This window comes from Schistocerca serialis, chromosome 1 (genome assembly GCF_023864345.2).
Source record: "Schistocerca serialis cubense isolate TAMUIC-IGC-003099 chromosome 1, iqSchSeri2.2, whole genome shotgun sequence".
NCBI lineage: Eukaryota > Metazoa > Arthropoda > Insecta > Orthoptera > Acrididae > Schistocerca > Schistocerca serialis.
In genome coordinates this window covers 1,164,958,048-1,164,982,842 of record NC_064638.1, presented here as the reverse complement: position 1 = coordinate 1,164,982,842, position 24,795 = coordinate 1,164,958,048, and the positions used below count along the sequence as shown (strand labels likewise).

Here is a 24,795-nt window from a genome sequence, read left to right as displayed (position 1 = left end):
TGCGGTAGCGTTCTCGCTTCCCACGCCCGGGTTCCCGGGTTCGATTCCCGGCGGGGTCAGGGATTTTCTCTGCCTCGTGATGGCTGGGTGTTGTGTGCTGTCCTTAGGTTAGTTAGGTTTAAGTAGTTCTAAGTTCTAGGGGACTTATGACCACAGCAGTTGAGTCCCATAGTGCTCAGAGCCATTTTTGAACTGATGACCTCCGATGTTAAGTCCCATAGTGCCTAGAGCCATTTGAACCACTCGATTTGGTAGAGACGTTAAAGGCGTCGTGAACGTGTTGCAGGACGAGGGCTGGAAGCTGAACCGCACCAACTACTACCAGGAGGGCTGGCTGGCGACGGGCAACGTGCGCGGCATTGTGGGGGTGACGTTCACCACCTCCCACTGCAAGAAGGCCGGCGACTTCCCGCTACGCACCAACTACAACCTGCGCGGACACCGCTCCGAGGTAGGTGGCAGCCCTCACCTGCTCTTACTCACCGCTATGCCCGGTGTCTGCGAGTCTGGGGTCTAGCAGCGGTGTGTCCCCCACTTCCTTCTGGTGGTCGGAGCACAGTGGGGTAGAAGGACAGAGTTTGGGTGACTTCTTTAAGCCATCCTCAGACGGGACGCTTTAAGCACTCTAGACGTGGTTTTCATTGTGGTCAGTGCACGTTTAGAATCAATTTGGTGTATCATACGGATGTGCTGCTGATCGCGATTCGCAGCGCAGCGCTGTATAGATACAGTTTTCGGCTGTATTTGGCTCGCAGATCACACAATTTGTTTACTAAAATGGATGGGCGTGAAGTTTCTACGTGAGCTCCACTAAGACTTATGTTTCCTCCCTTGTCCATATAGTAGCCTTGTTGTTCAGTCTGCAGTAAACATAAATGAAATAATAAATATACACAAATGAAGAGCGAGTGTCGCCCGGAAAGTAATGCACGGCATTTTTTTTTCTTTGACAATTCTTTATTGAACATGATCAGAATTACACACGCCAAAGAATTGTGTTTTATGGACACACGCTATTTTTCCACGTAATCTCCATCTCCATCCTTCCTCCATCACGAAACAAGGGTTTGTATGCTATAATGCCTCTTCATCGGACGAGGAAAAAAAATCAAAAATTAGCTACCAATACCCCAAAGATTTACCCCCAAGTCCCAAATTCCCAGAAAAGTGAATAAGCGAACGAAGTTCCATTTATCACTATTATTAGGACAATAACAGGTAATTAAATCAGGAATCTAAGACTTGACAATTTAGCAATCTACGAAAGAAAGATTAAATTTCAGTAAAATTAAAATCGAAATCATAATTAATCGCAAAATTAGCATAAATTAACATTCGCAAAGTAGAGCCAACGATCCCAAAGAATACTCCGTGTGAGTACCCTTTGGGAATCGTGAGTAATGACTAAGTATAATTCAATGCCTTGCCAGTACGTAACGATAGTTAGCCGAAGCAGTTCATATATTTGAATGCCGTACATGTAGGCGCGCTTAGATTGTTTTCGAGATTGAATAATTGCGATCTATTATGACGCAGTAATACGATCTTCTGACTTCAGATATCACAGCATTAGAATTCGAACGGAGGACTTTTACCTACTAGAATAAAGTGAACTTTTAACTAGATAATTGAACTAAACATTACTTAGACAGTGATTTAGGCAACAAACGCCGATAGACAATTTTCATTCATAATAGCCATTGGTTTATGGAACTTCAGTGATAGGTCCGAAGCATATAATTTAAATCCTCCCAACACCTGGGAAAGTTTTCTTCTCAAGGCTCGGTTAGGAAGTGACTGATATTGTGCAATAAAACACCCTCTCGTGCCAAGTCGTACATTTGTGATTTAAAATTCTATCAAATTATCGACATGAAACTCCCGAGTAATAATTACGCGCAGCGATAATATTTGGCTGTAGTGCTCGGCGCTTGTGTAGATGCTTTGACTCAAATAACAAGCCCACTGTTAAGATTTCTTAGATACTTGAAATTACGACCAGCTTGTAGGGAATTTGTTGTGGATGTGACTGTATTGGTTTTATCATTAATATTTCATCATTAATCAGTTAAACATCGATTACGAACGATTAATTACGATTCTTGGTGAAGTAAATATCTCACGCACGTCGACATTTCGGTTCAGCACTGTTATTTTGTGTAACGTCGTCTTCGTAACTTGATAACGATCTCAACATTCTACCGACTGTCGCCGAGTTTTAGCCTAGGCCAAGTACAAATCAAACCAAATCATCAAGAAGAAGAGGCGTTTTAATGCTCTGTCAGTACCAATCATTGTTCACCGTGCGAATCACCTCCTCAAAGTCTCTTCCACGAATGGCATCCTTTAATAGCCCATTTCAGTGCCCGGGCCCCCTCAGCTTGAAAACTTTGCAACAAATCAAGACAAATGTTTTGTCTGTGCGATTTGTGATCCACCGCTAGACATCGCGAGACCCATCTTACACACTTTTGAATATCCAAGAGTGCGGATAGTTGTATCCTCACTTCCTTTGCTGATTGACAGATGCAGCACCAACTGTCGAGTCGTAATGCGTCTGCCCTCGCGAATGACAACATCAGCTCGCAGCAACATGTGAGGTCTGACAGCCGTGGATGGTCTCCCCGGCCGCTGCAAATCGTGGAGCTCCGCCGAACCGCCTTCTGATGACCTCACCCTCCGTGCCCAGCGACTAACTGTACTTCTGTAGAGAGCAGATGCTCCATAGACTTTGCACAAGCGTTTGTGAATATTCCCCACAGTTCCTTTCTCTGCAGTGAGAAATTCAATGACGGCACGTTGATTGTAACGCACATCACCTACAGACGACATTTTGAAAATGTCCTGCAGCTACGCTATCTGCCGGCCGGTGAGGCCGTGCGGTTCTAGGCGCTTCAGCCTGGAACTGCGTGACCGCCACGGTCGCAGGTTCGAATCCTGCCTCGGGCATGGATGTGTGTGATATCCTTGGGTTAGTTAGGTTTAAGTAGTTCTAAGTTCTAGGGGACTGATGACCACAGATGTTAAGTCCCATAGTGCTCAGAGCCATACGCTATCTGTTAGAAGTGACGGAAACTTAGCGGGCTCACTCAGGAGACTTCAAATAATACAAACGTTATGTTTCGCATTCGTAGCATTGTTTTCGGCTGAGAAGAAAGAATGCGGTGCATTACTTTCTGGGCACATCTCGTGCATAAGTGTACGCAAATATCCACGAACATAAGACAAAAAGAAAAATTGCAAGTCCAGACAGTAAGGGCATCAACTTCTCAAAGTCCCATTACAATTACCGTGATAGACCATTCACAATAGCTTTCCACGTAACCTATAAATTATTTCATCGATGTCACTTTTTAGTAAAACCCTAAGGTCAGTCTTACTGGATCACTTTTTCCATTCGGTGACCGAATTTATAGAACAGCTGAAATACAAGACTTGTAGGAAGAAATTCCAACATATCCTACTGCAAGTACTGCAACCTCTCCAACAGATAAGACAAAAAACATCATTTCTTTACTGCAATATTACTCTTACATTTCCTATACTTCATGTATGTGTGTGTGTGTGTGTGTGTGTGTATGTTTGTAGGACTGCACACAGTCATAAACAAACTTTGTAAAGGAATTGTGTATCTCAGAATGTAGAACTTTTTTTTGCACGAAAAAAGGCAAATACTGTATTGCGATCGAATCAGGTAGTGGTGTAGAAAGTAATCTTGCAGTTTGTTGATCACGTTACCTGCGATATCCACAAAATCAGAGAAACTCACTCCTGACAGAGAGCGCTCTTATATTCGCATATATATAACATCGAATATTGCAAAACATACAGTACGTCTATTAAATTAATAAGAAAGTGCCAGAACCTTTTATATAATGAGAAACTAAATAAAAAATATTTGGCTATAGCGGGACGCGAATCAATTAGACATGGTTCCCTTAACGCCGCACTTCTGTACACTATACTACGCTGAACTCATCTTACGGTCTTCTGAATCCTTTAATAGCTGATATGTTAATAAATGACGTATAATCGTTAAAAATCGTAACAAGAACAACGCAGTTTCTATAAGTCTTCAATGTGTCATTGCCTTGAAACGGCATACCCTCATAACGCACAAATTGTAATAGATAAACAACCAAATATGACATAAATTCCTGTTGGTGGGACATCCATGAAGGTTATGTAAATTCTTGATAATATTGAAACTTCCACTAAAATGTTCAAATGTGTGTGAAATCTTATGGGGCTTAACTGCTAAGGTCATCAGTCCCTACGCTTACACACTACTTAACCTAAATTATCCTAAGGACAAACACACACAACCATGCCCGAGGGAGGACTCGAACCTCCGCCGGGACCAAACGCACAGTCCATGACTGCAGCGCCTGAGACCGCTCGGCTAATCCCGCGTGGTGAAACTTCCACTACAGAGTACAAAATTTTTATTACTGAAGTCTTGTACACCCCATTTCGGGGTCTCAGCCCCATCTTCAGGTACAGCTATAAATTAAAAACGAAACCATAAAGCGGCAATATGTTCCGTCTAGCAACGGAACGGAGAGACTGGGTAATTTAACTACACGCTGCACCAAAGTAAAGACGGCTTGAGGACCGATCCACACGAGCAAAGGAGAAACTCATATACAGTTCAAACCGACGAAAATATTAATAAGCAACTGAAAGTAACGGCACATGCACGAGAGATGAAAGCTCCACGATGACGTCTTGGGTGGTGTTCTAACTGGTATTTATGATTCTACATGTTTTAATATTGATGTAGTGCGTTATTAGCATAGTATGTACTTTAGTCGATGTTTACATTTTTAATGTTTCTGGCCTGTGTTTTTACTGACACAATTGCTTCTGTGCTTTTATTACAGTAGTTGCTTATTTGACTTCCCTTTGCGTCTAGCGCAGTGCGCTGGTCTGACATTATAAGTGACCTGTGTTTGTTGATTTTATTGGTTTTACCTCAGGTTTTTTAAACTTTTTCTGCTTACTTTGGACTTGGTTCACTGAGTTTTTTACGCGTCGTTCATCTCTCGTACATGTGCCGTTACTTCCTGTTGCTTATTAATACTTCCATCACTTTGAACTTTACCTCCATTTCTCTTTTGCTCGGGTGGGGCGGTCCTCTCACCGTGTTTACTTTAGTGTGGCTTCTAGCCACGTTACTCTGTCCCTTATCCGTTGATAAGACGGGACACGTTGGTGTTTTCTACGAGTAACTGATATGTGGCAGATTTTGTCATTCAGTTCCTTAGTTACGAACACTTGAATAGTGTTTTGTCTGTTACAATTATGTCAGTTTAGGTAATGTGTGTCAGTGACAGCACTGTGCAAAGTTGGTATCGTTTGGCCTTCCGTAAGTGTTTCTGTTCATGTCTCAGTTTCAGCCTTACATCGTACCTCCCAGCCTTTCGAATAGTCTAATACGGCTTTACTTGGAAGGAGAGACAGCATTGGTCGTATATTTTTGTTTATTATCGCAAAATCGATTTTCGGTCACTTAGTGACCATCTTCAGTGCTGTAATATATAACTTAAATTAGTAAGCACTGGTGTCAATAAGCTTACGGGGATCACATAGACTTTGAGTCTATGTGATCCCCGTAAGCTTATTGACACCAGTGCTTACTAATTTAAGTTATATATTACAGCACTGAAGATGGTCACTAAGTGACCGAAAATCGATTTTGCGATAATAAACAAAAATATACGACCAATGCTGTCTCTCCTTCCAAGTATACCCATTATCTGGTCGTAGTGCACAGGACACTATGGAGTCGCCAATCAATAATACGGCTTTATTTGCGTTTATTTATACACTTGCAGCTTATGGTTGACTTAAGTCAGGTATATTTGAAAGTTGGGTTTAGCGTGGTTGCTGTTCCGTGCTCCCACTGATCAGCCAAGCTCGGCACATGTACTGCCTTTTGCCTTACATTGGATCTGTACACTTTGTACTAATTTTAAGGTATGTTCATTGTTGGCTGTAACTGCTTTTGTACTACTGGCAGGCTTTCATGGGTCTCATTGTTCAGATATATGGTTTCATTTTTAATTTACAGCTGCACCTGAAGATGGGGCTGAGACCCAGATAATTTCGGGTTTCGAAAAGGTTGTTTTTATTGCGCAGAACTTGACACACAGTTAGTTCTGTTAAGACTTTGAAAGCCAACTGCTATCTGTTGACCTTGACGTGAGTTCATAACTGATATAACTCCGGTATTAATGTCTCCATTATTGTTCAAAGTTTTGACCCACGAGTAAATATCAACGCAAGCTGACTTCGACTGATGAAATATTAGGTAGCAAGCAGCCTTTCATAGCGCAACGAGTCATATGAAGGGTCCTGTCATATGCGTTAATGTAGGGTAAAGTTATAACCAAGGTGGTCAGTTATTCTAGTGCAACTTAAAAGTGTGAAGACGTCTTGTCTTAGATAAAAAACGGTTGTATGCGGATGCAAACCACATCTTGTATTGCCGGCACCTGATAAGAGGAAGCATGAATCACACAGTAATTAATCTAAATGTCTTCAGAACTGAAGCACGTGTTTCTAAGTTCTCAACCCTGCAATGCTACCTTATGTTGTAACATGCAAGCAAAGAAAGAGAAAGCTTGTGTGCCAAAGGCAGAAGTTTATCATGAAAGCAGTTCCACTGCGGGCAGAATGTATTCAGCTAATTATGCTCGGTGTAAAGATGAACGTAGACAACCGATAACTTGAGTGTAAATGTTCGTTAGATTTAGAAATATTTAAGTGAGGATAGATCTGAAACTGATAGTCGTTGTTATTCACGAAACAAGCGTAGAACTTGACAAAGATAGGGGCATATATCTTCTTTCGGACCACGGGAAAGTACGCCATCAAACATTGTATAAACAGAAAAATAAAAAATAAAATAAAAAAGGAGACCCATATACTCACAAATCCCCGAAGTAATATTACGAAAAAAATAATATTAAACCTTCTAAATTGGACAAAGCCTCGATCGGCGCCGAGAAATCTAACCTCGCTAAGGAAACTCAAATCTGTATCAAATCTTTACGCCCAGTCATGTAGCTGATCAGCAGGGTTCCGCTTCCGAGTACGGCGTAAACAGCTGCTCTTACTATGCAACCACTAATGTGACTTCCATAAGAGACCATAACAGTGCTTAGAGAGTATTTAGACCTAGCTAGTGATATTTAATAAGGGAGACGATTACTAACAGACGGCTTTCAACTTCCAGGCTGAGGGGCCATTGTCGGTATAGACAACCCTTACTTTTCGTCTTTGACTGGGAGAGATACTCGGAGGTAAAGCGGCAAATTCATCGAAGGGACACTGAATTTATAGAGCTGCATAGATGACGTCATCGTTCGTCATGTGTGCGGAGTGCGTGATTCTCTCTAGATGGCATCAGATTAACACGTTGACGCCGGCGAGTGCCACCGGTGGCTCACCCTAGATCCACCCATCGTGCGGCGTGTAATAACGGTGGCTCACGCTAGATCCTCCCATCGGACGGCGTGAATCACTGGTGGCCCACGCTCGTCACTGCCCGTTATGCTACCAGCAATACACTAGCGTATGATGGATTACCTATCAGCCAGGCGTAACGAACAGCTGCCAATGCCATTTCGTGTGACCATTGAACAAGAGAGCTTTCTGAATAAATGATATAATCATATAACGTTTTATTAATTACACTAGATTAACAAAAAATTTATTCATGTGATCTCTCGACAAACAAGAAAAGTTGGACGGCTACATGAAGTGAAACATGAATTCACGCGATCTGTGCTGGAACTAATATCAGACTTTTATGCTGGGCAGGGTACAATTGTGTCTGCACACACAGTGCACCAGACCCTCCTAACGATGGGCCTCCGCAGCCGACGACCCATCATGTCCCAACGTTGATAACTGGTGGCAGTTAAGCATCCACATTTTGTTCTTCTGCAGCCTGAGGTCGCTCTTCATCAGAGCCCACACCCAACTTAATCATTCACTCCTCCAGAGTACATTTGGGAACAGAAGAGGAGTCTCGAAGAGCAACATCGCAAAATCCTTCACTGCCTTGTCATTCTTGTCCGCTTCAGTCTTCTAACTGAGCTACGCGGCACAGCGTGATATTCGCCTTGCATTTAGTAAATCAAACTTCCTCGGAGAACTTCACATTCGATTTTCTAGATAATTTTTTGGACTTTCATCGAACTGCTTTGATTGACTGATATTAGAGTTCCGAGCGTCAAGTACCATAATTATAAAAAATTATAAAAATATTCGATTACCAGACTGTCTCCTTGTCAGACAACAGTGTAGTTTTGGCGTAGTCGTCTTCTGTAAACCCCAGAGATATTTACTAACAATCCTGTATAGTTGTAGATGTATTTGGCCCGTTAACAGCACTGGCAGAGCTTATAAGAAATAAGTATGGTCCGAGAGGGTGGTGGAATGTTGAAATGTAATTGCAGTGACAGAAAAATACGAGGGTTGGAACTTTAATTGTGGCAACTATTTATTTACTGCTCGTACAAAATAGATACGTGTTTCAAAGTTTTCCTGACCTTCAAAGTAGTCACCAGCATTGTGCATAAACCCTTGCCAGCAATGTGGAAGTCGTAGGATGCTCTTAGCAGTGCCAGTTGTGTTGACACATCGAGCGGCGCTGTCGTTTGCCCGACGAATTTGTAGCAGTTCTGAAGCGAACGCCGTGAAGTGTTTCCTTCAGTTTAGAAATCGAGTTGAACTCACGATGGCTTAAGTCAGGGGAGTGCAGTAGGTGGTGCAGCACTTAGCAGCCCCATCGGTCCAACAAATCAGTAACAGCACTGTATGTGGTTGAGCATTGTCCTTCAAAATGATGGTCAGGTCCTGCACAAAGTGTCATCACTCCTGTATCTCTTCATTTTTGGAGCACAACCTACGACCAGCATAGAGACAGAAGTGATGACACTTTCTGCAAGACCTGACTATCATTTTGTAGGACAGTGTTCAAGCACGCACAGTGCAAGCTGTTGCTGATTTGTTTGACTGATGGGGCTGCTAAGTGCTATACCACCTACTGCACTCCCCTGACTTAAGCCCTCGTGAGTTCAACTCGATTTCTACATTGATGGAAACACTCCACGGCATTCGCTTCAGAACTGCTACAAATTCGTCGGGCAATAGACCGCGCCGCTCGAACTGTCAACAGAACTGGCGCTGCTAAGAGTATTCTACGACTTCCACTTCGCTGGCAACGGGTTATACAAAATGCTGATGACTACTTTGAAGGTCAGTAAAACTTTGAAACACGTATTTATTTTTTACGAACTGTAAATAAATAGTTGCCAGTATTGAAGTTCCAAGCCTCGTATGTGTATGTTAGAAGCTCGTTAAGCGACTTGGGGGATACAGCGCCTTGCCCTCTGGGGTCGGTGCTTATAGAAAGACTTACATTAGGATGAAAGCTGAAGCAGCCAGATAAGGGCCATTAAGAGTCCCTGGGAGAGCGAGCGGATGAGGAACTGCGATCGGCCAGACTCTCCCTCTCTGCCCCCGTATTGCACCCATCGCAAACACGCTTGAGGGTGGGTTTTGGCGTGCGGTGCGGTCAACAGCTGCCGGCCGCACTCTGCAAACACGACGCCGGCGCGCATGCGCTGCTGGCGGGGTGCGTCATGATCGGCGCCGAAACAGCCCTCCTTAATCACCGGTTAGCGCGCGCTGATCCCGCATTTAATAGCGGCGAGCTGGGCGTCGTATGGGAGAGCACGGGTCCCTGCAACCCCTCAGGCACCAGGCACAGTCACTCGCGTGAGCAGAGTGATAAGAAATGAAGTGAAGTTTATAACTGCCCACGTCATGTTGTGCCGACTCCACTGTAGCTTGAATGGATTTTTAAGTTTGTTTTATATGCCCGGCTTCTAATTTCACCACACAAGTCTCCAGGGTTGAGCAGTTATCGCCCGATGACGACACGCAATACAGTTTGTTAAAGCGGAGTTCGCTGTTATTAATTATGTTTTTAGATTTATTTTTATTACTCGTACAGAGACTCAACGTTCCTTTGTTTAACAGCGCGTCATCAAGATAAGTATGAAATGCTAATGTCTTTGCAATACATAATGTCGACTATTGAGTTAAAGTTCGTACCTATTTTGCCGTTTTAAAGAAGAGAAAACTTAAGCGCTTCTGCTTCTATAGTCTCAGTATCAAATGTTCACTAATTTCAATTTACTTCCTATCTCAGTTCAGTATCTAACACAATAAATATATCAATGTCATTTCAGAGATATTACGTCGGTCCCACACTAACGGAATAACACGTAATTGTCATTTAACATCACTTTTATTAATAATCCTTTTTCTTATGACGTAAATGTTAATGAATGATCATTATCTAGGAGGAAAGACGGATTGATCCTAATCATGAAATAATAGCTTTTAATGAGCCCACAATCGTTAATTAAATAAAAAGTCACGTTCAAGGATGAGATGCGAACAACTTTCGTTACGTCCGTTTTCACGTATCTGTCAAAACTAATCCTGTCGCCCACAATTCAAATTAACACTGACGTTGACCCCTTTTGTCGGAACATCGAATCGTAACTATTACGTGAAAGTTTATTCTAGTCCCCGAATTAATTCCTTTCAGATACGCGCACGACCGAACAGCAGAACGGAACACAAACGACTTGTTTTAACAACCGAACAACGCAATGACGTTACATTAAGACAATGTCCTCCCAATGAACATCACTTTGACTTTATCTTTTCTACTCTGCTTAACTAAATTATTCCTAATTACAATTTATTTAGCTATTTATCGAAAACATCTAACAAAAAATAAAATAAATTTATCCCAACGTAAAAGATCCGTTATACGTTCCCGGCTCTTATTTTCAGCCGTGGTGGAAGGCAAGTTGGACGAGCAATATTACGAAATAGCACCAGAATGTTTCTGGAATCGTACAAAAATGTTCACTGCATTCTCATCCTCTACTATCTGTACAGTCAGCAAGCAGTAAAAGAATGCAAGCAAAAATTTGTAGAGGGAACTGAATTTCGCGGAGAACGAGCTAAAAATTGGAGGTTTCTCGATGACATTCTAATTCTGCCACAGACAGCAAAGGACTTGGAATAGCAGTTGAACGAATAGGTGGTGCTGAACGGAATAGATGATGTTGAAAGGAACAGATGGTGTCTTGAGGAGATGGTATAGTAATAACATAAGAAAGTAAAACAAGGGTAATGGAATGGAAGTAAAATTAAATAAGGGGGGGGGACGTTCATGAAGGAATTAAGAGTAGTAAATGAAAAAGGAAAGTAGTATATGACTTTTGCTGTTTTGGTAGCAAAATGTAGAGGTGTCCAAAACAATGTATGTACCGTTTAGAAGTCCATAACTGGCAAACTAACTGACGGAGTTGTCTCATCTTTGGTAGTGTAATAGTTTGTAGTTTCGGCAATCGCCATAGAAGCGTTGTATTGCGTTGTTTTCTTTTGTCAGATGACAGTCGCCAGATAGTCAGTGTTTTGTTCTTAGTTGCACCTAGTTACTCGAGTAAACATGGCGCAAGGCTTACATTCGACGAAAGGAAGTCAGTTTTGAAGCGATATTTTAAGTGCGAAAACGTTAATGAGGTTCAACGGCAATGGCGAAATGAGTATCAAACAGAGCCACCGACACGTTTAACGATTCGTCGCATTCGAGATAAATTCGAAGTCGAAGGCTGTGTTAAAGATGTACACAAACAACGATCTGGACGACCTGTACCAGTTAACGAGTCCAGCTAACTCCCGTCGTGTGTTAAAACAATTCACCCGCTCACCACAGAAGTCTGTGAGACAGCGTACCCGTGAAACTGGAGTGAGTCGCTGAAGTGTTCGGCGAATTCTGAAGACAGCAGAGTGGAAGTGCTACATCCCACGATTGCTAACGCAATGAATGAGGACGACCCATACCGTAGAATGGAGTGCTGCGAGTGGTTTACTAACATGGTGCGCAACGATGAAGAGTTTGCAGAGATGATTGTGTGGTCTGATGAGGCGCAGTTCAAACGCAGTGTACACTAAATCGCCACAATTGCATCTACTGGGCCGCCGAAAATACGAACGTCCATGTAGACAAAGCCGTGAATTTGACAGGAGTAAATGTGTGGTATGGGTTGTCTTACCGGGGCTTGATTGGACTACTCCAAGTTTAAACGCAGCCAAAACCTCTCAGACAAACAGAAGCTAAACGATGTCAAAGTTAGCGTAAGGAGGGCTATGCGTGAAGCGTTCATTGAATTCGAAAGTAAAATTCTATGTACCGACTTGACAGAAAATCCTAGGAAGTTCTGGTCTTACGTTAAATCAGTAAGTGGCTCGAAACAGCATATCCAGACACTACGGGATGATGATGGCATTGAAACAGAGGATGACACGCGTAAAGCTGAAATACTAAACACCTTTTTCCAAAGCTGTTTCACAGAGGAAGACCGCACTGCAGTTCCTTCTCTAAATCCTCGCACAAACGAAAAAATGGCTGACATCGAAATAAGTGTCCAAGGAATAGAAAAGCAACTGGAATCACTCAATAGAGGAAAGTCCACTGGACCTGACGGGATACCAATTCGATTCTACACAGAGTACGCGAAAGAACTTGCCCCCCTTCTAACAGCCGTGTACCGCAAGTCTCTAGAGGAACGGAGGGTTCCAAATGATTGGAAAAGAGCACAGATAGTCCCAGTCTTCAAGAAGGGTCGTCGAGCAGATGCGCAAAACTATAGACCTATATCTCTTACGTCGATCTCTTGTAGAATTTTAGAACATGTTTTTTGCTCGCGTATCATTTCATTTCTGGAAACCCAGAATCTACTATGTAGGAATCAACATGGATTCCGGAAACAGCGATCGTGTGAGACCCAACTCGCCTTATTTGTTCATGAGACCCAGAAAATATTAGATACAGGCTCCCAGGTAGATGCTATTTTTCTTGACTTCCGGAAGGCGTTCGATACAGTTCCGCACTGTCGCCTGATAAACAAAGTAAGAGCCTACGGAATATCAGACCAATTGTGTGGCTGGATTGAAGAGTTTTTAGCAAACAGAACACAGCATGTTGTTATCAATGGAGAGACGTCTACAGACGTTAAAGTAACCTCTGGCGTGCCACAGGGGAGTGTTATGGGACCATTGCTTTTCACAATATATATAAATGACTTAGTAGATAGTGTCGGAAGTTCCATGCGGCTTTTCGCGGATGATGCTGTAGTATACAGAGAAGTTGCAGCATTAGAAAATTGTAGCGAAATGCAGGAAGATCTGCAGCGGATAGGCACTTGGTGCAGGGAGTGGCAACTGACCCTTAACATAGACAAATGTAATGTATTGCGAATACATAGAAAGAAGGATCCTTTATTGTATGATTATATGATAGCGGAACAAACACTGGTAGCAGTTACGTCTGTAAAATATCTGGGAGTATGCGTGCGGAACGATTTGAAGTGGAATGATCATATAAAATTAATTGTTGGTAAGGCGGGTACCAGGTTGAGATTCATTGGGAGAGTGCTTAGAAAATGTAGTCCATCAACAAAGGAGGTGGCTTACAAAACACTCGTTCGACCTATACTTGAGTATTGCTCATCAGTGTGGGATCCGTACCAGGTCGGGTTGACGGAAGAGATAGAGAAGATCCAAAGAAGAGCGGCGCGTTTCGTTACCGGGTTATTTGGTAACCGTGATAGCGTTACGGAGATGTTTAATAAACTCAAGTGGCAGACTCTGCAAGAGAGGCGCTCTGCATCGCGGTGTAACTTGCTCGCCAGGTTTCGAGAGGGTGCGTTTCTGGATGAGGTATCGAATATATTGCTTCCCCCTACTTATACCTCCCGAGGAGATCACGAATGTAAAATTAGAGAGATTAGAGCGCGCACGGAGGCTTTCAGACAGTCGTTCTTCCCGCGAACCATACGCGACTGGAACAGGAAATGGAGGTAATGACAGTGGCACGTAAAGTGCCCTCCGCCACACACCGTTGGGTGGCTTACGGAGTATGAATGTAGATGTAGATGTATTCTTCTTTGACGGCACAGCTACCGGTGAGCTTCAGACATCCATTTTACCTGCCATCCGAGACTTGTATGGAGACGGAAGAGTTTACTTTCAACAAGATGGTGCCCCGGCCCAGTACCAAAATCGTGTTAGGGAGTATCTCGACGAAAATCTACCAGGAAGATGGATAGGCCGTAGAGGTGCTGTGGAGCATCCACCACGTTGCCAGGACTTAACTCCTCTGGACTTTTACCTGTGGGGAACACTAAAGGACGTCATTTATCGACAAAAGCCACGCACATTGGATGAACTTCGAGAATCCATCGTACATTCACGTGCAAATATCCAACTGAAGACGTTGCAGCCAGTAGTTCGTGCTGCAGTTTCGCGGCATCGTTTGTGCGTGGATGTTAATGGTGACCATTTCGAACACCTACAGTGATATCTTTAAGTTGGACTTTAAGCTACACTTTCACCAAAAATGAGTCAACTCCGTGAATTAGTTTGCAAGCTATGGTCTTTTAAACAGTGGATGCATTTTTTAGGACCACTCTGTATATAATCTACTAATAAACTAAGTGTACCATCTACTACAAATTATCTGGTCAAAAGTATCTAGACAACCTGCGTGATGCGAAACTGATCACTAGATGTCACGAGAAGCGGACCTGGCAACGTAAAATGAGGCGGGGAGTACTGTGTTGTCAGTAGAGAAGCAGTGACAACTGAATGGGTCAGATACGAGAGGTCAGTGGTTTCGAACGTCGACTAGTCGTTGAATTTCACCTCAGCAACAAATCCATTAGAGGCATTCAAACGCTTCTAAAGCTGTCCAAGTCGACTTCTGGTGATGTGACTGTAAAGTGGAAAGGCAAAGCAGAAACCGCAGCTAAACCAAGACAAGGGAGATCTTATGTACTGAAGGATAGGGACCATGGAGCATTGCGAAACGTAGTTCCAAAAACAATCGCATATAGTGAGCGGAAGGAATTAACTTGTAAGTTCCAAGGTCCTACCGGCAGACCAACGAGCACAATGTGCGTAGGAAGTTGAAAAGAATGATGTACAGTGGTCAAGCATCTCCTCATAAACCAGATATTTTCTGAGTCAGTGCTAGGCGGCACTTGATATGGTGTAAAGGGCGACATCACTGGATAGTGGATTACTGAGGACGAGTGATTTGGTGAGAGGAGTCACGCTATACCGTCTGGCAGTCCGATGGAAGAATTTGGATTTGATAAATGCCTGCGGAACGATACATGCCATTGTTTTTATTGTTATGGAGGATCTTTGTATGTCCATCATTTCAGAGATGGTGTCCGCCTCCGTAGCGCAGCGGTAGCGTTACCGCCTACCACGCAAGGGAGCCCGGGTTCGATTCCCGGCAGGGGACTAGGTGTTGTGTGTCCTCCATCATCATTTTCATCATCATTGACACGCAAGTCACCGAAGTGACGTCAGCTAAAAAGACTTGCAATACGGCGGCCGAACCCCGAGGGGGACATCCCGGCCAGTAAACGCCATACGATCATTTCATTTCATTTCAGAGATGGTTGCGGGACTTGGCTGTTCGATACAGGATGTCAAATGAAACACGTTTCAGCCGTCTGGTTTCCAAACTTATTTTATTTGGATACCGGGTTCGGCGATTTACTACGGAATCTTCAGGCCCCTGACCGACTTGTAGGAAGATTTCACCTCGTTTCTGGTCAAAACAGGGCCCAGCATTCAAAAAATTCAAAACAGCATTCAAAAACAATTCTCAGTCTAATGGAACTTTGAACATAATTCCCTTCACTTCGCAACCCAAAATAGTCACATGTGGAAAAATGGCTAACTTCTGCGATATTTTGTTCTTTTCAGCTTTAATAGACGGTCAGGCAGCAGATGCATCTCGAAACATTTGTATTATGTATGGAGAGAGCGCATCATGCCAAAATACGTTCAAAAAAAAAAAAGTTCAAATGTGTGTGAAATCTTATGGGACTTAACTGCTAAGGTCATCAGTCCCTAAGGTTACACACTACTTAACCTAAATTATCCTAAGGATAAACACACACACCCATGCCCCAGGGAGGACTCGAACCTCCGCCGGGAGCAGCCGCACAGGCCATGACTGCAGCGCCTGAGACCGCTCGGCTAATCCCACGCGGCGCCCAGCATTCGAATTCTGGTATCTATAGATTTATGCTTACTATACCGATCAGCAGATGATGGTTGAAGTGATAGGTATAGCAAGCATAAATCTACAGGTACCAGTATTCGAATGCTGGGCCCTGTTTTTACCAAAAACGATCGGCAGATGATGGTTGAAGTGACGTATAGCAAGCAGAAATCTACAGATACCAGTATGCGAATGCTGGCCACTGTTTTGAACAGAACCGAGGTGAAATCTTCCTACACGTCGGTCAGGGAACTGAAGATTCCGTAGTAAATCGCCGAAACCGGTAGCCAAATAAAATAAGTTTGGAAACCAGACGGTTGAAATGTGTTTGATTTGAAGTACGGAGGTGTTGGTGTTCCGGTAAGGGTGTACTTCTCGCCGTTGTGCTTACGAAAACAATAAATGCTGAAGGATATGAACACACTACAGCAGTGAGTACTGCGCACAGTGTAAGAACACGTCAGAGACGATGACTGTATCAGAATGACAAAGCACACCCTCATAAGGCAGTATCTGTGAGGCAACGAGTTGTGGACAATAACAGTAACCTAATGGAATATCTTTGGAATGAGTTAGAATGTCAGCTTCGCTCTCGACCTCAGCGTCCAACATCATTACCTTGTGTGGTGTCGACTCTTGGACACGAATGGCTGCCATCCCTCCACAGACATCCAAATACCTCCTTGAACCTGACCCCAACAGACTTCAAGGGAAGTCACACCCCATATTAATGTCCGCTGAGAGGTGTCTGCACACTTTTTATCAGATAGTGCATCAACTGATAGGCCTCTGTGATCTTCCCATTACAAATCTCCAGAAAATGTCACATGTAGATATTCGGATGAGTTGACTGATTCCAGTTGTGACTCATCATGGCACAGACGTAGGAATTACGTTTTTTCGTTTTTGCGAAGTACACAATTTTACATTTCCAAAAATTTATAGCGATTTGTCTGTCTTTCCACCATTCTCTCACAGAGATCTGACTTAATGTTGTCTTCCAACTACTTAGTATAGAAGATGAACAGCAAGGGTCTCAACATAACAGTAATAAGATCTTTTTTTCCTTTTCAGGCAGTTTTCAGCAGTCGATATATATTTCAGAAACCCATGACGCTGAACTGCATTAACTGGATTTTATTAGTACTACGGGCTTCGGCCGTAAGCCATCATGTGGTACTTAACAACACAACATTCCAATTTGTAGAACAACATTAAGGCAACACAAATTGGCGCCTAGCAGTGACATAATAATACACTTACGACAACCGCTTAAAACATTTCATTTGTGATGAATATTGAAACACAAAACATCGAATGCTTTAATCCACATGAAACACGTAATAAAAAAACTCCATATACGAATAGGACGATAGCTGCACTTGTAAATGCTATGAATGAGTTTTTTTATTACGTGTTGCATGTCGATTAAAATACTCAGTGCTTTGCGTTTCAATACTCATGACAAATAATACGTTTTAAGCGATTTTCGTAAGTATATTATTACGCGACTGCTAGACGCCAATTTGTGTTGTTTTAATGTTGCTCTACAAATTGGAATGTTGTGTTGTTAGGTACCAGATGATGGCTTACGGCCGAAACCAGTAGTACGAATGAAATCCAGTTGATGCAGTTCAATGTCATGATTTTTTTTAAAGTAATAAAAAGGTCTTAGAATAAATTTATTTATATCTTGTAACTGCTAATGGAGTTGTAAAGAACACTTTTTGTTGTAATTAATTTATCGACATTTTAAATGCTATACCTACATTATTTTCACAATTACTGATTTATAAATCTGTCATCAGCGTCCACGAATCTCAAGTATATATCTTCATTCGACAAGTAATTTGTGGCTTTAGACTCAGCATTCAGTTAGTAACACCATTTTACTGTTATTTTCTGTAGGAATACGTACTCTGTAGTTTTTTCCTGGTGCTTCAGTTGTATTCAGATTAATGTCAGTGCTCAGTATTTGTTTCATAGTTCTAGTATGTTCATTTTAGATTCTGATAGAAAACTCCAAATCCTCTTGGCTAGTTGAGATATTGCAGTTCGTGCTGTGGAACTTTTATAGCCTTTATGGTCGGAACCTCTATTTCATGACAATCTCTTCTTTCCCTTGCTGCTGCAGAATAAACATTTACCATTATAAGAGAAAGTTTTCTTGTAACACATTTCTCCGTAACTTGGGACTGCGACCGTGGCATGTTGTCCACTGCTGTATGTATGGCATTTCGTACTTCACAACTGGATTGTTAAACAAAGGCCTCAGAAAACTTTTAGAAAGCCAGAGGTAGCAAGTGATCGCAAGTCAGGTTGGTCTTTCTGTTCTTACCACTAAGGCAGCCATTCGGATGGGCTAATTTTATGATCATTAACTGCAATCACGCGAGGTTTGCCTGAAATGTGCGAGCAAAGCGGTTTCAAATACGAACTTCGTGATAAGAAACTATTTGGGTCGCGCTTTCATGCACGTACGCTAGTGCACGACTCATTTTCGCGGCTCAATATTGCTTAAGCCAACTTATCGCCCCAAGTAAGTACAATCATAAAAATTTTCCAGAAGTTACCTGAGTAAAAACATAGCACTGTTTGAATTGTGCAATAACTTGAAAGGTATTATTACACATTCCTTTCGATGAATTATAGTCATCATTACATCATCATCAACATCATCATCATCAGCGTTGGCCATTGATATTAGCTGCACAAAAGAATAAACGCTCGCTTAACTTTTCACATTCTTAATCTAATCTAAAACCATGTCTTCTGGAAAACGCCTTCTGTTCCCTATTTAATAATTTATTTATCGTGTGGCGTACATTAAGAGTTTGTGAATGACAATAATATACTTACACAAAGATTACTACACTCCTACGTTCAATACCTAATACAGCAAGGCAGAATACAAATGGCAATAGATATAGGCGAATATCATAGTTTATCACTATAGTTGACAATGTCAGTAAATGTTCGTAAGAATCCATGTAGGCACGTGCAGGACACGTTGATACAACATGAGCAACTATCTATCATTCAGCACAGTCACCCGAGATGGTGATAAAGATTCACCCCACGTGTGGAGAGTACGTACACATCTTCCATGGCCGGCTTGGGTGCGCTTCAGAGTAGTCTAATTTGCTTAAGACTGGTCAAATTCAGGGCGTTTCACCTGGATGCAGGACTCAATCATTGTGGGGAACTCAATCATTGTGGGGACAGTTTTGTTGCCAGCAGTGTTTCCATTCATCGATGACAATGAATTCAGTTTCCGTAAGACTTGTGGTTGTGATAAGAGTGGGATGTTTTTTGATGTTAATCTTTTTCGCTCTGTAGGGAATACATCGTGCAATACCGGGAGGTCGAGGTTATCAGCAATTTCTGGTATTCAAACAGTAGCGCGTTCTTTCGTCTGATATCAGGAGGTGGAATGTGGCTCAGGATAGGAAAACAGTATCTGTGAGTAGATCACATTGACCCACTAACGATTCGCATGGCTTCGTTAACTAGTACTTCCATGTTTTTCACCTATGAATTATTGAGCCAGGCAGACTTACAGTATGCAAGATCCTCTCGCTTCTAAACTGATACTATTATTATTCAGCTTAGCCGCGAGTCCGTAGAGGGTGGTATATGTGACGTACAGTATAACTGGTCAGCATTTCCGCCCGAGTGTAAGTCGGACCTTCCTTGATCCGCCTTGGTGGGTCGTGTCGTCGGATTTCCTCCTACATGTGCGCGGTGCAGCTCCCGTAAATGTCGTCCCGTGCTGATTCTTCATTGGCGCATTGGCTGTCTCTGTCGGTGGAAGCTAATTATCTGAAATTGCTGTCGATCAACTTTGGGGTATCTATTTCCTCGAAATTAACAATCAGAATGCCGTAACATCACTTTTATTCCTATTAGATCAATAATGAAACACTCATGTCACAAACTACTCGTAACCGAGACCATGGCTAACATCGAACAAGACAGGAAGAGCTCTTAACGCCGGCTGCTGACTTTGGCGCGCAGTCCGTATCTCTTACTAGTTTCGTCACAGTTCGTGGATTTCCGATCAATTTCGGATTTACTAAGATATGCATTTGTTAATGAATGGGTGTGAATTTTAACGAGGCAAAATTATGATAAATAGTTTTAAACATGCAGAGGCTCCTCCTAGTATTCATGTTGTCATAAATGACTTTAATTATTAAATACAAATAAACAAAATCGGTGACTTTGGCGCCAAGATGGCGGTACTTCCCGTCACGTATATTTCCCAGGCTGACGGTTGTTGCTACGGTCCAGCGCCGAGCCCCACCCCACTACGCGCGACATATGGTCGCTTTGTCACCTAGCCAGCCAGCTTGGGAAATGCTCTCCGACTCTTGGCCGGCACCGGACTACAGCACTTCCTAACTATCGTGAATACATCAATAAGAGACAATAATTTATTAAAACTGCTAAAATGCCTTCCTCACGTAAGAGGCACCTTACAAGTATTATGTGATGTACAATACACCAATATAATTGCCAATACTCGAAAACTATCTGCTGATAATCCCAAGCCCGTGCCACAGAGCTTATGAAGAATGTCATTTCTGCTTTTTCGCTTAGCAGATGCTCATGGCAAGTGCTCCTCAACAGAGAGTGTCCTGTCTCTGGTGATCCCAGAGGTATTTTGGATGCATGTTATAACGTTGTTGGTCTCCCTCAAAATATACATCTACAGAGCCACTCAAATAATCTCAATGGTGTCCTGGCCAAAATGAGTCCATCACAAGCCATGGACTCACATGGTTCTTTCATGACTCTCCAGCTATTAACTTTTAATCAAGATCTAATTTTTAATTAAAAACTATTAGCACGTGCAGCAAAAAAATCTTGGGTAGCATTAGAGACAACATTTTCATTGTTGCCAAATGTCAACCAGTTTGGTAATCAGTAAGTTATAAGTGATCAGGAAAAGCTATAGTCACAAAGGAATCACATATATGTAACCTGTAAACTGACTCTTTCCACATCACTTCGATTTCGATAAAAGCTCTGCGAATGGTCTTTGGAACATGTGGCTACCTGCCTCTCAGAGTGAAATAAACAAGAAATGCTGAGTAGTAAAGGGTGTAGGAAATAGTTGCAAATTATATTACCGCATATATATGAAGCGCCAAAGAAACTTGTATAGGCATGCGCATTCAAAGAGACATGTAAACAGGTGGAATGCGGCGCTGCGGTCGGCAACGCCTATATAACACAAAAAGTGTCTGGCGCAGTTGTTAGATCGGTTACTGCTGCTACAATGGCAGATTATCAAGATTTAAGTGAGTTTGGACGTAGTGCTATAGTCGCCGCACGAGCGATGGGACACAGCATCTCCGAGGTAGCAGTGATGTGGGGATTTTCCCGGACGACCACTCCACTAGTGTACCGTGAATATCAGTAATCCGGTAAAACATCAAACCTCCGACATCGCTGCGGCCGGAAAAAGATCCTGCAAGAACGGGGCCAACGACGACTGAAGAGAATCCTTCAACGTGACGGAAATGCTATCCTCCCGCAAATTTCTGCAGATTTCAGTGCCGGGCCATCAACAAATGCCAGCCTGCAAACCATTCAACGAAACATCATCCATATGGGCTTTCGGAGCCGAAGGTACACTCGTGTACCCTTGATGACTGAACGACATAAAGCTTTCTGATTCGCCTGGGCCCGTCAACACCGACATTGTACTGTTGACGACTGGAAAGATGGTGCCTGGTCGGACAAGTCTCGTTTCAAATTGTATCGACCGGGTGGACGTGTTCAGGTATGGAGACAACCTCATGAATGGATGGACCCTGCATGTCAGCAGGCGACCGTTGAAACTCGTGGAGGCTCTGCAACGGTGTTGGGCGTGTGCAATTTTAGTGATATGGGACCCCTGATACGTCTAGATACGACTCTGACAGGTGACACGTATGGTAAGATTCCTGTCTGATCAGCTGCATCCATTCACGTCCTTTGTGAATTCAGACGGATTTGGGCAACTCCTGCAGGACAATGCGACGCCCCACACGTCCAGAATTGGTACAGAGTGGCTTCAGGACCATTCTTCTGAGTTTAAACACTTCCGCTGGCCACCAGACTCCACAGACATGAACATTATTGAGCATATCTTGCCTTGCACCATGCTGTTCAGAAGAGATCTTCTCCCCCTCATGCTCTTATGGAGGCATTGCCAGTCCTGTAGGATTCATGGCGTAAATGCTCTCCGCCATTACTCCAGACAGTGGTCGAGGCCATGCCACATCATGTTGCGGCACTAGTGCACGCTTGCAGGGGCCCTACAATATACGAGGTGTGGCTAGAAAAAAATCGGACTAGTACTGGTGAAACAATAAAACGAATGCAATAAGGCTGAAAGTCGCGTGGCCTGTCACGTGACTCTCGCTCCGCCTACTGCTCGAGTTTCATCTGCCTCCTGCACTCAGTCTGCCCGTGGCGTCTGTTTTAAGTAGTTGACGTTTTGTCTGTGCGTCGGAAAATGTTGAGTGTACAGAAAGAACAGCGTGTTAACATCAAATTTTGTTTCAGACTAGGAAAATCTGCAAGTGAAACGTTTGTAATGTTACAACAAGTGTACGGCGATGATTGTTTATCGCGAACACAAGTGTTTGAGTGGTTTAAACGATTTAAAGATGGCCGCGAAGACACCAGTGATGACACCCGCACTGGCAGACCATTGTCAGCAAAAACTGATGCAAACATTGAAAAAATCGGTAAACTTGTTCGACAAGATCGTCATTTAACAATCAGAGCAGCGTCTGAGTTAACAGGAGTCGACAAGGAAAGTGTTAGGCAGATTCTTCATGAAAGTTTCAACATGAACAAAGTGTGTTCAAAAATGGTTCCAAAGTGTCTCACAATTGAACAGAAGGAACGCCGAAGAATGATTTCTTCTGACATCCTGGAAAACATTGAAAGTGATCCCACCTTCTTACAAAATCGATGCATTGGAAAACTCCTGGTTCTCCACGACAAATAAAAGCACGAATGTCAAAATCGAAATTCAACGCAATGATGATTGTTTTTTTTTTTGACATCAAAGGGATTGTGCACATTGATTGGGTACCAGAGGGACAAACAGTGAATCAGCATTACTACATTAGCGTCCTGGCTACCCTACGTGAGCGAGTACGGAGAAAACGGAACGATTTGTGGAGAAAAAAGTCATGGATCCTTCACCAAGACAATGCCTCAGCTCACAGTGCGTTGTCAGTGAAGACGTTTTTGACAAAACACAACATTCCCATCTTAGATCATCCACCCTACTCACCTGATTTGGCCCCTGTGACTTTTTTCTTTTCCCTAAAGTCAAGTCAGCTTTGAAAGGAACTAGATTTGAGACTGTTGAAGCAGTAAAAGAAAAAGCGACGGAAGTAATGTATGGACTTACCGAAAATGATCTGCAGCATTGCTATGAACAGTGGAAAATTCGTATGGAGCGGTGTAGAGACCGAGGAGGAGAGTACATTGAAGGAGATAACATGAAAGCCGGCCGAAGTGGCCGTGCGGTTAAAGGCGCTGCAGTCTGGAACCGCAAGACCGCTACGGTCGCAGGTTCGAATCCTGCCTCGGGCATGGGTGTTTGTGATGTCCTTAGGTTAGTTAGGTTTAACTAGTTCTAAGTTCTAGGGGACTAATGACCTCAGCAGTTGAGTCCCATAGTGCTCAGAGCCATTTGAACCATTTTTAGATAACATGAAATTGTAAATAACTGTAAATAAATGTCTTTTCCAGCATCAGTCCAGTTTTTTTCTAGCCGCACCTCGTATTAGGCAGGTGTTCCAGTTTCTCTGACTCTTCAGTGTTTGTACATGTGTGTGTGTGTGTGTGTGTGTGTGTGTGTGTGTGTGTGTGTGTGTGTGTGTGTCTGTGTCAGAAGACTGACGATTGAATATGCAGGGTGTTACAAAAAGGTACGGCCAAACTTTCAGGAAACATTCCTCACACACAAATAAAGAAAATATGTTATGTGGACATGTGTCCGGAAACGCTTAATTCCCATGTTAGAGCTCATTTTAGTTTCGTCAGTATATACTGTACTTCCTCGATTCACCGCCAGTTGGCCCAATTGAAGGAAGGTAATGTTGACTTCGGTGCTTGTGTTGACATGCGACTCATTGCTCTACAGCACATCAGTACGTAGCATCAACAGGTTAGTGTTCATCACGAACGTGGTTTTGCAGTCAGTGCAATGTTTACAAATGCGGAGTTGGCAGATGCCCATTTGATGTATGGATTAGCACGGAGCAATAGCCGTGGCGCGGTACGTTTTTATCGAGACGGATTTCCAGAACGAAGGTGTTCCGACAGGAAGATGTTCGAAGCAATTGATCAGCGTCTTAGGGAGCACGGAACATTCCAGCCTATGACTCGCGACTGGGGAAGACCTAGAACGACGAGGACACCTGCAATGGAAGAGGCAATTCTTCGTGCAGTTGACGATAACCCTAATGTCAGCGTCAGAGAAGTTGCTGCTGTACAAGATAACGTTGACCAAGATAACGTTGACCACGTCACTGTATGGAGAGTGCTACGGGGAACCAGTTGTTTCCGTACCATGTACAGCGTGTGCAGGCACTATC

The 24,795-nt window shown here is 43.0% G+C and overlaps 1 protein-coding gene across 1 annotated transcript in view; it reads left to right on the top strand.

Annotated features, from left to right (window-relative positions):
* LOC126456215 (tubby-related protein 4) overlaps positions 1–24,795 on the top strand; it is a 509,546-nt gene that overhangs the window by 326 nt on the left and 484,425 nt on the right. The window contains exon 2 of the mRNA XM_050091971.1: positions 287–451. Coding sequence (XP_049947928.1) covers positions 287–451 — 165 coding nt within the window. The remainder of the gene's footprint in view (positions 1–286; positions 452–24,795) is intronic.